This window comes from Phodopus roborovskii, unplaced genomic scaffold, assembly GCF_943737965.1.
Source record: "Phodopus roborovskii unplaced genomic scaffold, PHOROB, whole genome shotgun sequence".
In the NCBI taxonomy this organism is placed as follows: domain Eukaryota; kingdom Metazoa; phylum Chordata; class Mammalia; order Rodentia; family Cricetidae; genus Phodopus; species Phodopus roborovskii.
Genome location: NW_026126638.1, coordinates 9,265,555 through 9,284,022, shown reverse-complemented (window position 1 = coordinate 9,284,022; position 18,468 = coordinate 9,265,555). Strand labels below are relative to the sequence as shown.

The following is an 18,468-nucleotide window of genomic DNA, read 5'->3' as shown; positions in this document are numbered from 1 at the left end:
GCGCCTTCCCCCACAAAAGAGTAAATCTTTTGGAGCCAAAAGCTCTATTTAATATGGATGGCAGAAATGGCACGGGTTTTCCTTTATCCATGAGAAATGATGCTTAAAGCGGGAAGCATACGAGAAGACTCGGAGGTGTATATAGTATCCCTTTGGTTGGTAGTGTTTGACGGAAACTCTTCTCCCTCGGGATCAGATGCTACCTGTGTGTGGAGCCTCTCTGCTCTGAGAGCTGACTTTGTGTCAGGCTTCCATATTGCCTGATCCAAACTGGATGGAATGGCACTGGTGTGCCGATTCCCTTCCAAGAAAAACACTGGGTGTTTCAGGAAGTGGGTGGGTGAGTCAGAGGCCAGCACTTTTCCTCTTAGTCAGCCTTGAACTTGCTGGAAACAGGCAGACTTTCACCCGGAGTTCTGCTTTTCACATCGGATGTCCAAGTCAGTGGACACAGCAGCACTCTGACAGCCGGGCTTAGTCAGTGTCTGCACTCAGCCCGCCCCGAGAGTCTTAGTGGCCGGGGAGTTCTTTTAAAGAGAAAAAGGGTTCAACTCTACACCCTTAAACTCGATTCTTCTCCATGACAGGTTCGCTTCAAAAGCGGGAGTGACACACGAAGCAGCTACTGGTGAAAATTTTAGAAGGAAATTGGTAGTCACATTTTTCCTATGGGTCTTAACACATATGTCCTTCTCTGTAACATTCTGGCAGCATGGGGATTAGCTTTCGAAAGACTGTATGAGTCTGCCACACTCTAGAGTTGTGTAGAAGCTGAGAATCCCTCAGCGTGGTTCTTCGTAGTAACGTTTAAACATTCTAAGTTTGTACTATATGGTTACTGAATGAAAACATGATGGCATGACCCCTCCGAGGTATGGTTAAGAAGGTTTTATTGTAGAACAGTTACTAAATGACTAGGTGGTCTACACTGTTGAGTTGGGTAGGAAAATCTTTACAAGAGAGATGCAGGCCTGAGGGGAGATGGCTCATTGACAGCACTTGCTGCTCTTGCAGAGGACATGAGTTTGATTCTCAGCACCCACACAGGGCAGCTCACAGCTGTCTGTAACTCTAGCTCCAGAAGATCCAGTGCCCTCTGGGACTCTCTGTATGGACCTCGAGCTCAGAAAAATCTGTCTGCCTCTGTGCCCCGAGTATGAGGCTTAAAGGTGTGTACTACCAATGCGTGGCTTTGGTTTCCCAGCTCTGTCCCAGAAAAGAGCAGTAGCACCCTGATTTTTCTAAGAGTGAATTGCTGTGAGGTCTGTAAGGCCAGTCAGATAGGCTTGGGGCTTTGAAGGTGATGGTGTGCTTGTCTTTTGCCAATCTGTATTAGTAGATTGCTAACTTACATGTTTTGTTTGTTTGTTTTTTTAAGCACTTGGGCTTGGATTAGCTGGAGTCATTGATCTTTCTCTCTGGCTCTGAGCCACTGTAGGTTTTATCCTGTTTCCTCCCAGGCAGGGAACTTGCTGGCTCCTGGCAGCCCTGGGCTTCCCTGAGATCTCAACAGTTGCTTCTGAGATTAAGCAGTGTTCTTAAACAATGCCTCTCATATCTTATAAAATCCAAATGTTCGTTTCCTATAAAAAAAAAAAAATCCTCTTTATCATCCTGGAATGGAGTGGCTCAGCCCTTGGGGCAACAGGAAGTTCTCAGCTTTGAGCATGGTGCTGTGTAATTCTCAGGCCTGCTCGGGAGTGGAGGTTTTTACAAAAGCAAAGACAGAATCCCCAGTGGCCACATGCTTTGGGTTATAGACCAGCTTTGTGGAGACCCAGGAGAAGAACACGTCTAACGAGAGAAGACAGCCCTCTATGCAGTGTTGTGTGTGTGTGTGTGTCCCCGTTTCCCCCCCCCCCCCCCCCCCCGCTCTCCACTGACAGTCAGGTGGTCGGTGCGGGTGAACTCCTGTCACAAGCAGATCACTGGGCTGACGGTGGCTTGTGCTGGGTCTATGAAGTGCATTTGGAGGCTGCAGAGCACCCTTGCAGAGACCGGAGTATCCCGTTTGATCAGCACTAACTGGAAGCCCATGAGTGTATGTGGTACATCTAACAGCAGAGATGGAGGTGTACTGAAAAACCAGGGATAGTATTGGCTTCTGCATTTCTAACAACGCAAACCCGTATCACACTGATGTCTGAGATGTCCCCTGTGGAGGACTAGCATGGGCACTACCTCATGTGATAGGTTCTGCTGGAGTGACGTCATACAGTGGGGAGGACTGGAGAGGGAGAGGATGTCATTGCAGGAATATGTTAGTTACTCCTGAGCCGCTGTGACCATTGTATCCCGCTGAAACTACTTAAGGAATGGAAGTTTACTTTGGCTCAGAGTTTCAGAGCATTTCTGTCCACACAGGGAAGACATGCAGGAACAGCTCAGTGTAGGAGTCTGTGGCAGAGACCATTCATATAAAGGAAGGCCAGGAAGCAGAGAGAAAGGCTCGAACCAGGACTAATATAACTTTCAAATGCCCACCCCTCATTACTTACTTCTGCCAGCTAGACCCCACCACACACACACACACACACACACACACACACACACACACACACACACAGAGAGAGAGAGAGAGAGAGAATTTGAAAAAGCATCTTCACTTAGCCAAGTAATTTGGTTAAGGAATATATGGAAATAATTTTCTTTTTTAAAAAATTTACTCTTCTCTCATACAATGCATTCTGACAAGAGTTCCCCTCCCTCCACACTTCCCAGCCCCCCTCCACATCTCCTGCTCCCACAGATACCCCATCCCCCATCTCCCTTCAGAAAAGAGCTGGCCTCCTGGGTACATCAACTGAGCATGCCATCACAAAATGCAATAATACCAGACACAAACCCTCACATCAAGGCTGGATGAGGCAACCCAGTAGGAGGAAAGTGTCCTAACTACAGGTGAAAAAGTCAGAGACACCCCTCTCCCGAAATAATTTTCCATTATAGATCTATGCCGTTTTTACCTCATTTAACTAGTATCATAAAAGTTTAAACTCGAGTGTTGTTGATAATCACTCAGATGCCCCCATGCTTTGTCAAATAGAGCTGGTAGCAAAAGCCAAGGCTAGGTCAGGATGTCACCATGCCCTTTCAGAACTCTTGCTCCTGTGGAACTCCAGGATGCACAGCCCTCACCCTGTACCACACCTGTCTTTACCCTCATCCTTTTTCCAGTGGTCCCGAGCACCCCTTACCTCTGCCTCATAAGCCCGTGCAATCTGGATCTCCATGTTATGGATGATAGTCACACCATTTCTAGGCAGTCTGCGGAATGTCATGGGTAATAAATGTATCACAAAAGAAAAGGGATCCTTAGCGATCTTTTTCATTAAGTGAGCATGTGTTGGAGGGGTGGGGGGATGATACACCACGTCTGTTATATTCGTCTGTGTGACAGATTGACTGGGTTTATTCCACGTTCCACCTCGAGTATTTATTAGTAACTCCGGGCACGGGGCTTGTTACTAAATGCCTAGTTTACCTGTCAAGTGTAGGCAGCGCCGTTCCCACTTCGTGAGGTTACGGTGACAGTGACAGATGGTGATACACATGAAGGACCCTGGGACGAGTAGTGTGGCTTTTCCTCCTCAGTGGTCACTCTTGTTGGTAATGCTGGTAACATTTAGTCCCATTAGTGCATTTTATAAACTCATTTGGCTGAGAATGGGGACAGAGAGTTGGAATTAATCTAGAGGGGGTTTTATTTAGAAAAGTTTATTTTCTATTAAAAAATGATTTGTTACTTGTAAAATATTTATTTTTTTAATTATGTGTGTATATGTATGTGCCTGTGTTGGTACGAGTGCATAGAGGCATCAGAAGACATCAGATCCCCAGAGCTGGAGTCACAGATGCTTGTGAGCTGCCATGTGGGTGCTGGGAATCGAACCTAGGTCCTCTGCAAGAGCAGCCGGTGCTCTGAACTGCCGAGCCATCTCTCCAGCCCCGACTTCCTATTCTTTTTTTTTTTTTTTTTAACTCATTTTAACTAAAATGTTATTAATTTCTTCCAAGGTTTTTGTATTTGCATCTACAGCCTTTTCCTCGGTAGCTTAGAGATAGGGCTTTTGGAAATAGAAGGAAGGACTTGTCAGTCCTGTGTCCCTGGCCCTGGAGATATTTTCCATGTCTCCTCCTTCTGCCGACCTAACATGGCATGCTTACCCAACAAGTCCACTTTTTCACCTGGGCAAACCCCACACCGTGTGACCCAGGAGCATGCCCCTGTATCTTTGTGCTTCTCCGTCTTGCTGATCCAAACACCTATCATTGCAGAGCTGCAGGGCCTTGTGGCTTTTGCTCCGCTAATTCCAGGAGCTCAAGTTCAGGAGTTGAATTCCTGGCAACTGTTTCTTGAGGGCTTGTGCATTGACACTGGCTGCGGAGCAGACACGCTGCCGTGAAAAATAGTCCCATTTCTGCCCAAAGGGAACAGAAGCTTGACTGTCTCCAGTTTCCCGACTCATCAGACCCAGGCGCGTAAAGCTGCTGTGCTCACGCTAGTATTTCATGTTTTACAGTAGCCCTTTTGTCTGGTTTTCTGTCTCTGTTTGCCTTCACTTTGTTGTTTATCTTCAGACAAACACCTGAAGTCAGATGAATAACACTGCTCTTGGTCTTAATTTTGCATACATTTCCATGTCAGCAGAGTTTCCTTTCTGTATACCAGCTGAGAAACATCAAAAATCAAAAACATAATAAATGCATACATCCTGCTGCTTGTTCTGGATTTGAAATGGGGAAATTCTGTAATTTTCAGAATTGCTTTCTCAGTTTTATACTTTTTAAAAGATCATAGCTAGGCGAGTCAGTATGTATTTATATGTTGTTTTCAAGGCCCTTTTATAGTTCTTTTGCTCCTAAGAAAATGAGACTGTTTGTAATATTCTGTGTTGGTTTATGCAGTTGATGCTGCTCTCTAGCTAGATTTTAAGCTCCATGGAGAGAGGAGCTCTATGAGTGAATTTTCCATCGTTATGACAAATCACCTATGATAATCAACGTATAAGCAAGAAAGCTGCCCTTTGGGGCTCACAGTTTCAGACCATGCTGAGTTGTCTGTTCCCTTTGGACCGCACTAGTTGGGATTTTCACTGCTGTGAGAAAAGCCACGTAAAGGCTGAAGGGTTTGCTTTGCTCCATAGTGTGAGGGTGTAGTCCATCCTGGCGAGGAGGTCGTGGATGCAGGAATTGGGGCAGACGGTCACATGGCATCTGTCATCGGGAAGAGACAAAGGCTGGGGCTCAGCTCACTTTCTACTTTTTATTTGGCTAGGGACCACAGCCCATGGGGCAGAGCCACCTGGATTCAGTGTGGGTCTTTCACCCTCAGTTAAGTCTTTCTAGAAATGTCCACACAGATACAATGAGAGGTGGTTCTAAATCACAACCAACCACCAAGGTGATGTAGTCCACCGTGCTGGGAGCATGTGGCAGGAGATGACTTGTCCCCATTGCTGACTGGAAGCAGAGGGAGGGACAGGGAGAGAACGGGTCTTAAAAAAAAAAGAAAACAAGGGCATGACCCTAGTGGCCCAATTCCTGTCTACCACATCCCTGCTAAGGTTCTTACCAGCTCCTAATAGCACTGAAGGCCAGTGGTACCTCCACATGACTGTAGGGAACACTTGTCTAAACCATGCAGGAACCAGGCCTGTTTTCTCTCCTGCACAATAAACGTATAGAACTGCTCTGACCTTCATGGTAGGCATTAGTCATATTGGCAGTTTATATTTAAGTTTAAGCTAATTTGATGAAATCTGAAATCCAGTTCTTCACGAGCTATGTTGAGTGTTGCTCACACACATCAGTGAAGAGTATCACTCAGAAGGCTGAGGACGGGGAATCGCCTAGAGTTCAAACCCAACCTAGTGAGTTCCAGCTTAATCTGAGCTACAGTTTAAGACCCTGTCTTAAAACAGTCACAAAAACCACCACCACCACCACCACAACAACAACAACAAAACAGGCTGTGGAGAAGGCTCAGTGGTTAAGAGTACCTGTTGCACTCATGTAGGACCAGAGTTCAGTTTCCAGCAACAACATCAGGTGGCTCACAACTCGTCTCTAAGTCGAGCTCCAGAGTATCCGACTCCCTTTTAGGTGTTCTGAGGGCACAGAACCCATGTGGTGCAAGTACATACATGTAGACAAACACACATTTTAAATAATAATAAGTAAATCTTTAAAACAAACAACATAACACATGCACACAAAATCCATCTGCTAAGACAGTTGTTATCAAGCTTTGTTTGCTATAGAGCTCAGATGGGCACTTCGATGAACGAATGAGTTAAGGACTCTTAGCCAATTAGTGTTCTGTGATTTACAAAGGCCATTTTGTCTAACTTTCTTGCCGTTGGCATTGTCCTAGCCAATGTCACAGAACTGAATTTGTCATTACCAAAAAGAAAATACCAGCTTTTTTGTAGTACTTAAAAGCATGACTTGGGGTAAAGTGTTGAGTCTTAGCTCTCTTATGGGATAGTTATGGCATCATGGCCAAGTTATTTTTAACTTTTGTAAATAACTTTTATAAGCCCCAGATTCTTCAATAAAATGGGAGTAAGAAGTTTTTTTTGACATTTTTAAATTGGTAAGAACTAGTTAAAATAACAAAATTTGAGTACTTGGCACAGTGGCTGGCATACTTAAATTCTGAAAAAATGAGCATTAATAGGTTGACTTTAGTGAAGTGTTGAGCTGGGCCTGTTTTACCTCAGGTCATGTATGTGGAAGTATCTGCTGACATGTAACTTAAAAGTATGTGGAGAGGTCTATCTTCTTGCAATAAAGGCCACATTTACTAATGTTTATTAATAAATAGAAACATGTTCAGTAGTTAAGACTTTATTCTCTTTTTTCTTTGAGTGTGTGTGTGTGTGTGTGAGTCTTCACCTATAATGGGAGTTAAAAGGGGTTATGAATCACCTTACATGGGTGCTGGGCACCAGACTCTGGTCTTCTGCAAAACTAGCAAGCACTCTTAACCACTGAATCATCTGTCTAGCCACCCTTTCTTTAGATAGTTTCATGTATAAAGACAAACATATGTATTTACATGCACACAAACACACACACAGAATGGATTGTATTCTATGGGCTGCCTCCTCTTTTCAGTGAGTCCCCCGAGGGGGTCTACCCTTTCCTTTGACAAACATTAACAGCCATTAACTCCTTTGGAAGGGCTGGGGCCTTATGGTCACCTCTTGTATCCATGATGGGAAGGTGGAGGGCTCAGGTCTGTGCAGATACTGTAGCTGCTGTGGGTTCCTGGTTGCAACGGCCATGCTGTATCTGGACCGATCTGGACGGCAACATTTCATGACACTCCATCCTTCAGTGCTCAAGTTCTTTCCACTCTGTCTTCGCTATGTCTTGGAGCAGGCTGGGTGGGGGTGTGATGTATCCCGTTTGAGGGTGGGTGCTCATCAGTCACTCATTTCATCACTGACCAACTATGAGTCCCAGCATCAGCCATCACCTTCTGCTGGAAGGAGCCTCTGAGTCACATTAGCCCATGGCCATGCTCATAAATATTTAGAAGGTACTTTTGACAACATGCTCAATAAACGTTAACTTAATGGCCTTAGTTAATCTTTTCTTTATAAATAAGTGAGTGTCCCCAGAAGGTTTTCATATGACTTTGGTTGGCAATGTGAATTTAAGGCAAGCTCACAGATATCTCCGTGCTTGTTTTGGGTTAACTCACAAAGAGTGTGTTCTGAGTTTTGTTCACTCACGTAACCTTTTCCTAACACACGCAAGCAAGCCAACAACAAACCTGATAATCAGAATGTGTAAATTCAACAGTTTTCTACTCAAGGGTGAATTTCAGGTTTCCTTTATGCCTCCACCTCTGGGGCACGTTCAAAGCTGTGACTTAAGTTCTGGAATGGTCGCAGGGGCCAAGGCTCCTCCATGAGCAGTCAACCCAGTTTGGCCAGGCACGGCCTCACTGGTGCACTTTAGATTTTTCCTGAGATCTGAAAACCACGTCTATTGACATAATAACAGAGGGTAGTTCAACATATGCTGACATGTCAGCTGACTCTGACGATGAATGTCCTTCCCTTTCCGTGTCCCTTCCTCTGGTTGCTGTGGCACCTTTATTTTTAGTATAAACTTGGACTCATGTGTCATAGTCCACCTGAACTGCTCAGGTTCACAGTAGAGGTGACTTCTCTCCTGAACTTTCCGTGAACTAATAGTTAATGTTTAGGCTACCACAGTGCGCTACAGAAAATGGGTGACTAGGGCCATAATAAAAATACAGGAACCCAGGAGCCAGAGGGACCGACAAACCCCTGGGTTGCCATAATAGGTCTGGACAACCTGGACAATTTTTTGATGATAAAGTGACACAGAAAGTTGAATGAAGATACTAGGAAAGTAAAAACAAAAGAGAAAATGTAATAATAATAGGCACTTATTCCGAGAGCCTTTAGTCTGCTCAGTGGACAAGTTCAGAAAGGAAAAAAAAAAAAAAATGCAATGAGGAAGTAAAGAAATAACATGAAGGAGGAACATAAGGGAAGTTATTAATGATGCATAGAAAAGCCAAGAGATGGGAGCAGGTAACATTAAAATAAAGGACAAAGCATCCCATGGGAACGTGCGGCTTTAGAATGTGAATAAAATTCCCACAGGCAAGCAGACACTGGACTTCCTTTGCTTAACAACAACAAAACGTCTTCCTGACACATTTTTTGGATGCTCCTAATTGTATTTGACACAATGAGAATTTGGTCTGATGCAGTTTTGATCTGACTGGCATTTGCTGTCTGTGGTACCCATTCGGGCTTACCACTGGCTCCCTGGAGCTGAGGCAATCTTCAGGGATACAGTGGAGTGAGCCAGGCCACCCCTGTCTTCCCCATACTCCCAGGCTAACTCGGCTCAAGACTTATGGCCTGTGGAAGGACGTTCTTGGCCCTTCCCAGCTTCAGGGTGCCGCCCTGGGTTGTCTGCCTGCTCTGGCCCTGGCAACACTCCTGGGATGCCTCTCTCGCTGTGCATTGTAGAATCTTCATCTTCCTTCCTTTGGCTCAGTTGTTTTTGGAGTCTGCTTTGCTTCTAGACCCAATCCTTGCTTAGTTCTTGAATTTTTTACTAAGTACTTCTTGCATTATCTACAGTCTTAAAGTGTGTGTGCGTACACACATGCATAAATGTGTGCCCACGGAAGTCACAAAAGGGTATCAGTTCTCCTGGAGCTGGAGTCACAGACTGCTGTGAGATGCCTGCTATGGGTGCAGAATTTGGTCATCTCTTCCTCTTCCCCACCCCTCCCTCTCTTCATCCCTTCCTCTCCCCTCCCCCTCTTCATCTCTTCCTATCTCCACCCCCCCCCCCCGTTCATTTTAACTGCCAGTTTCCTAACCACTGAACTTTGGAGCCCTCAGTCGGGTTCTTTTTTTAAAAATGTAGTGAGCAATATGTTGTGGACTTGTGTTTATGTAAGGAGTAAGGTTTTTCCGCCCGCCGCTGGTCTTGTCCCGCCGCCGCGCCAGCCCCAAATAACATATTGAGACTCTGTATTTGATACAATGCTGTTGGCCAGGTACTAGTTTCTTATCGGCTAGCTCTGTCTTAAGTATTAGCCCATTTCTATTAATCTCCATGTGGTCTTATCTTACCGGAGAGAGAGCCCGCTGGCGTTCTGCTCTCTCTGACTTCCATCTTGACTCCTCCCTACTACTTCCTCTTTCCTCCTTGTCTCCTAGTCCCTCCTATCTTGCTTTCCTATTGGCCAACAGTGCTTTATTCATTAACCAGCATGAGAAACATATATACAGAATGACATCTCCCTTCATGTTTATTATTTGCATGCATGATGTGTGCATGGAGGCTTGTGAGGCAAGCCTACATACCTGGTGAGACATCTCGCTGGCCCACACGGATTTCTAACAGCATATTGAGACTCCTTTCTCATTGAAGATAAAGGAAAAATAACATTTTGGGGAAAAAAAAGAGTCTTTGTGCACACAGTATTGAGGCACAGAATAATCTGGAAAAGGAGTGGTCAACGTGATTTTAAATTTGCACATTTTGTGGCACTCATGGATGTCCATGGACTTAGAATACTAGACACACTGAACGTAGCACACCATGACATTTATAGCTCTTCTCACAGAGCAAGTGCTGCCAAGCATCTTCATGATGCCCGGCATAGCCATGATGCCCAGCATAGCCATGATGCCAGCAGCTGCAATCCCCTCCCCCAAATCCATGTGCTGCTGAGAAGGGACAGAAGTAGCAGTTGCTACCTATTCTCTCATCAGAATGTTCTGTTTGAGTAGGATGGACGGGCAGGAAAAGATGAAGCTGAATCGTGACGGGCATCGAATCTGTGCTGTGCTCTACCACTGAGCTACACTCCCTTTTATCTGATATATGAGAAGTAATTTGGGGTGATGTACACATCTGCATGGGGATACCACATAAAGCTTTAGTAACGTTTTTAAAAGATGGAATTTTGTTGCCTTGGCAAAAGAAATCTGTGGTCTAGTAATTGAGTTTTAAATTGAAATAACCTTAGGGGAATGCACTTAGGATTTAGAAAAATGGAAAGACGCCAGAAAACCAGCAGCTTAAAGGTGACAGGAGCTGCCCTGTAGGTTGTGGCCGCCTGTAATATATTGTGCAAGCCTGGCTCAGTCTGCCTTGCAGCAGTTGGGGGATTCCTATAGCAGGGTCAGCATGAGTTCAGGATTACCCTGGGCTACGTACTGATTAGCATGGGCTATAGAGGGAGAAAAAAAAAAAAACGTTTCTTGCTTTTTGAAACGTTGATCAAAACAAGGAGCTGAACTGGAAATAAATCAGATGAATTACCTGAAGAACTGTGCTCACAATGGCCTTTGAGCTAAGGCAGTGGATGTCCTGCATATCAGATGTTTATGTTAAGATTCGTTAACGGTAACAAAATTACAGTTATGAAGTAGCAATAAAATGATTTCATGGTTGAGAGGCCGCCACAGCATGAGGAACTGTATTAAAGGTTCGCAGTGCTAGAAAGGTTGGAAGCGGCTGCTAAGGTCACTTAGAGCAGACAGTCATGCAGGAAGGGGTAGATGAATAGTGCTTCTCACAGCCTATGAGATGCTTCGTTAGAACCTTCAGCACATCAGGATGGGACACGAAATCAGGCTCAAATCAGGCTCCTCCATCTATTGAAAACTTCTTGGAGCTTGCTTCCCTTCCCTTCCTGATCTCCCTGTGTCTATCAGGCCCTGATCCTACTTTATTTGTTGGCCTTTGTTGAGGGAGAATGTTGAGCTGTACAAATGTAGTCTGTGTCACCACCTGGGAGAAGGTGGCACCCAACAATAAAAATGTTCCTTAGGAGATCCCTGGTGACATTTGGTATGCACAGCTCAGCCGTGTGGAGGTTAATGGCTGGGTCTCTGTGGTACACTTCCGTGAGCCAGTGAGTGCTATCCCTCAAGGCTGGTCACAGAGAGCAGCGACTGATAAGGAAGCATTGGGGATGAGTTGGGTGAGTGGGGTGATTTCCCCCCTACTTCTCAGTCCTAAGTGCTAGTCCTTCATTTTCTCCTGGGAGGAGAAGCCTGCTGTGAATCTCCTGCCCCCTTGGGAATCTGAACAGAAGAACCGTTCACAACTGGTAGAGTTGAGCTTCTTGGATGAGGGTTCCTTCTTAAAATTCTGCTCGTCTCATGGTGGTGCTCGCCCAGGTCTTTTGTTCAGGATTGGGTCTTACCCATGCCCCGGTTCCCCTCGCTGTCTTTGAGAATTGGTATTCCATGCCTAGTGCAGAACGGAAAGTATAGCTCCATCCCTTCCTGAATTGCTTGAAATAGGTTTTTCCCAGGAGAGAAATAAGTGGGTTTCCAGCCAAGGAATTGGAGCCCCTTTTTAAGGCATTTTCATCTTAATTTATAAAGACAGAATAAAGAAGGAAATGGGTGAGAAGAGAACAATCTCCCATTGAGGAATTTTAACTAACTCCCTCGACGCTCCCTCATTGAGTAGAGGAATCTTCCTGCAAAGCCAGAGGCTGACTTTCTGTTGTTCTGATCCACAGAGTGCCTCCTTCCCTAGAGCAATGCAGTGAGGTGGAGGGAAGCCACACAGATAACACTCCAGTCAGTGACTGATGTGACCATGAAAAGCCATGTCAGGCTAGTGTAGGTAGTGTTGATGGGATGAGGCGACCCTAACATTCACATCTCTGCTTCTCCTGTGTGGAGCCCTATGGACTGTCAGAATACTATATTCCTCATAAGAGCATCAAGGTCATTGCAATGGCTTCGTATGATCACACCGACCTCTCTGTGCATGTCACGGTTTGGACAGGCACCTTGCAGATGTAGTTCAGATGAAGTCAAACTGGGTCAGCGTGAGCTCTGGACTGGAGAGAGACTGCTATCCCTAAAAGAAGGGGGAAATTTGGACACAGACAGTCTAGGAGGAGGCCATGTGAAGGTGAAGGAAGGGATGTATCTACCAGAGTGTCCTCTGGTAGGGAAAGCCCTCAGATACATCACAGAATCTTCTGTTTCAGGTTTCTAGAGGAGTGATGGGTTTATGTTGTCTTAAGGCAGTTTGTAATAAGCGATGTCTGGCAGACCCAGGAGTCTACAGTAGCCAAAGGAAATGTAAGGACTAAATGTAACACAGTACAGCAGAGATAATCCTGGAACCAATGGAAACATTTCACCAGTAACAGAACGAGGTTTGACTTCAATGAACGATTGACATTGGTTCACTGCTGTTTTTCAAGTAGCATACTGACGTAAATAAGGCCATGATGTATAACAGAACTCTGTGGAGTAATATCTTTTACAACTCTCTAAGAAAGCCAAAATTATTTTAAATATTTAAGGTTTGTTTTATATTAACAATTTGTCTACAGCTCGAGTAGACTTTAAGTTGGTTTTGTTTTGTTTTTTGTTTCATGCTGAGGACCAAATCTAGAGCCTTATGTGGCCACGTTAAATGCTCAGCCACTGAGTTACACTCTTAACCCTTTACAGTTTTTTTTTAAAATATTTGTTTTAAGACACTTTTGCTATGTGACCCAGGTTATTCTTGAACTTACTCGGTAGGCCAGGCAAACCTCGAACTCTCAGTTTCCCTGTGTGGCCAGTGCAGGCTTCATCTTTTACGTGAAACTATTGGGAGACAATGTCATAAGGTTTTGGCTGAAATTGACTGGGTGTCCTTAGCGCATTCTTTAATCCCAGTAGTCCGGAGGCAGAGACAGGTGGATCTCTGTGGTCTACATAGTGACTGCAAAGCTAGCGGATATACTTTCTACTATGAATTTAACTTGTTGGCTTATGCTGACTGTAACTATTTCTTCTTTGAGTGTGTTTTCTTTGACTGAAAATTGGAGTCTTGGGCTTCTTTGGTGTGCTATATCTTGCATTTGTTATTCTTATCTTTGCAATCACTGAAGGATGTTACTTTCTTAGACAACAAGAAAAGTTGAAATAACAATGACTTGTGAAGAATATTTCATGGGGAGATTGAAAGTGCCTATTTAAATCCAACCTTTGCAGCTATTGTGGTGGGTTTCCAGCACTCCTCAGTAGATGGAGATTGGTATAATTAAGTACATTTGCAAGCCCATAAAGTGATAAAAATTGTGAAAATAAAAACACCTGTTTTCTTAGTTAGCATTGACTTCTCTCTTAACTTCTGTCTAGGTGCTAAGTGGGCATTAAATTGAGCTTGTCTTCAAAGCCCAAGTGGGGGGGGGTGGGGATAAGGACAGCATACTGTTTCCTTTGGGAGAGTGTTCTGCCATGGCTATGTTTAGACATCTGAAACCTCCATGTGGCATACCACCTGACCACAGTGACAAGTGAAACTACAGTGGCCCAGTAGGAGGACTTTCTATATTTGAAATTCAATTTAGCGAGTTGACATTTTTCTATTCCCCTTTCTAATGTTCTCTGAGGCTGACAGATCGCTCTTTTAAAACAGAACACAAGCCATGCATTTATTAAGCTCCTAGGAAGATGCAAACACGGGAGAGGGGATGCCCGGGCCACCACTTTTCATTAAAACCAGCTGCTGTGGTTTTGAAATGCAAACCGGATCAAAATCAGCACAAGGCCCAGGGCTTTAATTTATATTCCGAATGAAGCAGGCTGCTGTGAAAGACCATTTTCTTCTTCCTTCCTTTCTCTCTCCCTCTCTTTTAAAGAAAACTTTTGAATAAACTTGTGTCTGTCTCATTTGATGTTTACACCAGCCCCATGAACTGGGAAGAGAAGAGTCGCCCCTGTTTATGACAGAGCTGAGACAGGCTTAATTGACTTGCCTGAGCCAAACAGTAGGGAAGACTGTGTTAGGGTTCTAGTCTTCAGTGGCAAATGCCTGGATCCTCACTCCATTCCCCCTAGATCTGAAGGGCTATTCCCAATCTGGAACGCAGCAGCCAGAGGTTGTAGTTGTTTGCTGAAAACTTCTGAGAGCAGATTGGGAAATACTGAGCACTTTTGTAACTGGCTGAATCACCACTAGCTTGGGTGGGGATGGATATCCCTGCCATGGAAATCAGCAAGGGCTTCCCTGATTAGCTTACTGCTCAACTAAGGAGTGTGTCCAAGTCAAAAACTAAAAAGAGGAGGACAAGCCGGGCACACACCTTTAATCCCAGCACTCTGGAGACAGAGGCAGGCTAATCTCTGTGAGTTCAGGGACAGCTTGGTCTACAGCACGAGTTCCAGGATTAGCTTACTTCTGGACCAAGGAATGTATCCAAGTCAAAAACTAAAAAGGGGATGGCAAACAGTAGAAACAGAGATAGCCACAAAATACAAGTATGATTTTTATAAGGGCCACATTCACCTAGTATAGGTGTGAATATTGTGTCTGTGTGTGCATGTATATCAACTACATTTGTGTATACACATAGGCATTCACATGTGTGCATGACCTCAAATGTCACTCCTCGAGTACTGTCCACCTTGTGGTTCTAAGACAGAGTCGAACCAAAGGGATCTAGTTATTTTACCTCCCTAGCACTGGAACTGTAGGCATGTCCTTGCCCTGCTGTTTCTCACGGAGTCTCTCAGATCCCTATGCTTGCTGTACGAGAATTATATGACATGAGCTGGCCCTGTGGCCCCGTAGAGGGGATGGGGCAGCATCTCCTCTGCTCTTTAGTTCATGGATGAACACTCTGGATTATAAAACCAAGTTAACACACAAGTCAAAGAGTAAGAGAAAATATTAAGTTTCTATTAGTTTTAAGGCACCCAAGGGTCTCACAAGAGAGTGGTGTCAGCATAAATGACCCAAGTGTGTTGCTTTCCTACTTTGTAGACAGAACATCTGGGCAGGAAATTGTGGTGTTGCTGAGAGGTGACAAGGGTAGCAGTAGCTAGTGGCAGGTAGCTGTCCCTTCCTGTTGCTCACTTAGATTCACTGTAATGCCAATTGTTAGCCTCTGGGGGTCAAGGCTGTCCCCATCGCCTTATGTTAAGGACGCTCCTCCCAGAAGGGAGGCCACTGTGGTATGTTGCATGTGGGACAATGCACATCCTAGGCCCTCTGTGTAGATCACAGCCTCAGAGAAGTTCAGCTTGTGAGTCAAGGTGACCATTTGGTGAGCTTTGAGATGACACATAGCTCCTTCATCTAGACACTCGTCTTCAAGCAGTAGACAAACTGAAAAACACTATCAAGAAGCTGGAATTCACTTTAATGTTTGGGGTCCTATAAGTTCTAACCTTTCTTTAAGAGCCAAGTCAAGTACTGGCCCTTCCTAAAAATGCCTGGCTCTTCCTCCCACCAAACTCTACTGGATTTCAAGTGGAGCCCGTTCAACTGGAACTTAATTGCTTAAGTCATTCTGTAGAAATTAATGTTGTCTAAGACCATATGCTCTTTGGCAAGAGGGATTTAGGCTTCTGTCTTCCTCCTTGGTTTGAACAACTGTCTAATAAACAGCTATTGAATGCGTAGTGCCTTCTGAGTGTTTGAACAACAGCAGTCTCAAACAAAAGTCCTTTCCCTTTGAGAACCAAGAGTGTTGGGTGAAGCCAGGAATTAACTAACAAACTACAAGCTACAGCTGTTGTCCGAACTTTGAAGGTTTGTTTGTAGTGTGCAGAGTATCTGATGATGTGGTTTTATTTGTCCAGGAGAGTCAATAAGGGCTCCCCAAGGGCATTGTGATTGACTCAGCTGAGATGAAAGAATGAGGAAGAATAAGCTGGAAATTACCAGGCCTAGAGTATGAGTTCTTTAATGTCGTTTTGATCTAAACTATTCCTTTTAAATACACTCCCATGCTAACCCTGGATTTCTCTTCACAGTGCACTTTATAATTCCATATTTATTCTGTAAGGGTCTGCTTTTATCTCCAGACTCGTGGCCATGGGGCTGAGGCTACATCTAATTTGTTCAATACAGGAGTCCTACTCTCTGTCTTAGTACCTGTCACCACGTCAGCACTCCGTGGCTACCCGCATCTCCCCCTGAGCCCTTCCTTGCCTTATAGCAAAGCTTCGGGATATGTGTGCCCTCCCTCAAGGTGGACTGCAAATAGTGACATCAATGAAAGGACTCAGCAGGAAAACAAAGCAAGATTCAGGGTGGATGGGTGACAAAAAAGCCAGGGAGGATCGTGGGTGCAGAATCGAGCAGGCACTTGTTAGCACAGGAACACTTTCATCTTTGTAGAGAAGAGAGAAATGGCCATTCTACTGATAATGCGGGGATTTTACTTGTTTTTACTCATGTGTCTTGTTTGAAGGCAATTTTTTAAAATTATTATTACTATTTATTACTTATTGTGTGCATGTGGCATGTATGTGTGTGTGTTCACACATGCATGTGTGCATGTCACAGCATTGCATGTAGGTCAGAGGTCAACTTTTTGGAGTCAGCTCTCTCCTCCCACCATGGCTCCCTGGGATAGGTCCTCAGACATGTGTGTGACAGTGTTTTTACCTGCTGAGCCTTCCCTCCCGCTCACTAGAGGGAACTTTGTTACATTTATAAAATGCACATCCAGTGGTTTCTGAAGTTTAATACTATGTATTGACTTTGACAATTGTTTTCTCATGACAGGCAAAAGGAGTATGTAAGGAAATACTACTGTCTTAGATGAATCAAAGTGTGTAAGAATAACAAATGAGGTGTTGTTTAAGTGTGCAATGAAGGGAGAGAGAGGGGAAAAAAGGAGAGAAACCTAGATGTACTCTGCAAGGTAGACAAGTGACTGACAAGGCTGGCGAATGGTTACGTAGAATTGAATCTGATACCATTCGGGTCCTAGGGGTGGAACCCCAGACCTCCCAAGTGCTAAGCCATCTTTAAAGGCTCTGATTTTCCTCTGCATACTTTTCTGTGTTTCATACGCTTTCTTTATTACATCAGGTTTACACTACTTTATAACCAAGTAATAAACAACATGTTATGGAGCTCACAGGTAGCCTGGGCAGAGTATAGATATCCTACTCCCTTAGATGACTAAGGGTTCTGCTAACCCACTAACTTATCTGAGAGTTTTTATATTAGCCTTAAAAGCCAGCAGGGTGGTTGTTTGTGTGTCCTGAGTGCTTGAAGGTGGAGAACTCATTGCTTGCCTTCCTGGTATCACTCTGGCAGTAAAACCTAGATGAGATGCCCTGACTCCTTTATTACCATTGACCTATGTGCCTTTCTATTTTTAGCACAGAGGCGTGAGAGCCGGCATGAATGGTCATATGTCTAACCCTCCCAGTAGTTATGGAGTCTACCCTTCTCAGATGAAGTAAGTTAAAGGCTTCATGTATAATTCGGGCAGGGGTTTAATGGGGTATTTGTTTATTTTAGTGAAATGTTCTTACTTGGAAACACAGATTAGCCTAGAAACTTCTGTGTGATCTTACAAGCCTTGGTCTCTCAAGGGTTAGTGTTTCAGTCATGTGTCACTATGCCTAGCTAGTTTTAAACATTTTAAATGAAAATACTATTAATATTTCTTTACACAATCCATTAGCAATTCATTCGATAGTAGCTTCCTTTTTAATTCTAATCTATGACATTTTTAAAAGCTATAATACCAGCCCCAGAGATACTGTCATATAGTTAAAAGATATTTGAGGCTGGAATTTAAATCTTACTGCCTTTTGTCATCAACTATGTGTCATACTTCAGCTCTGGGTATCTTTGAAACATTCTGTTGTTACTTGTAAAACATCTAACGAATGTTCATTATTCTATATAGATAGTTGCCATTGTGTACAACAACATAAAGCAAAAACCAGACAGAGTTATCCCCAAGCCTCCCGGTATCAATTGAAGCTGAACTGAATGACTGTCCTCGTCTGTGGCATACACAATATGGCTTCCTCGTATCTGCCATTGTGGTATATATACCACTCAGCATTCTTTAGGACAGGTTATAGTACTGTATGTAGGGAAACACATTTAATTACTAAATAGGATGTAACAGATTTCCATCTTTGTTGTCTCTCCTCTGTGGTTGGATAGCAG

At 44.2% G+C, this 18,468-nt stretch overlaps 1 protein-coding gene across 1 annotated transcript in view; it reads left to right on the top strand.

Annotated features, from left to right (window-relative positions):
• The first annotated feature begins 17,663 nt into the window (after positions 1-17,663).
• Eps8 (epidermal growth factor receptor pathway substrate 8) overlaps positions 17,664-18,468 on the top strand; it is a 63,622-nt gene continuing 62,817 nt past the window's right edge. The window contains exon 1 of the mRNA XM_051173306.1: positions 17,664-17,743. Within this exon, the coding sequence (XP_051029263.1) occupies positions 17,685-17,743 (59 nt within the window). The 5' untranslated portion in view covers positions 17,664-17,684. The remainder of the gene's footprint in view (positions 17,744-18,468) is intronic.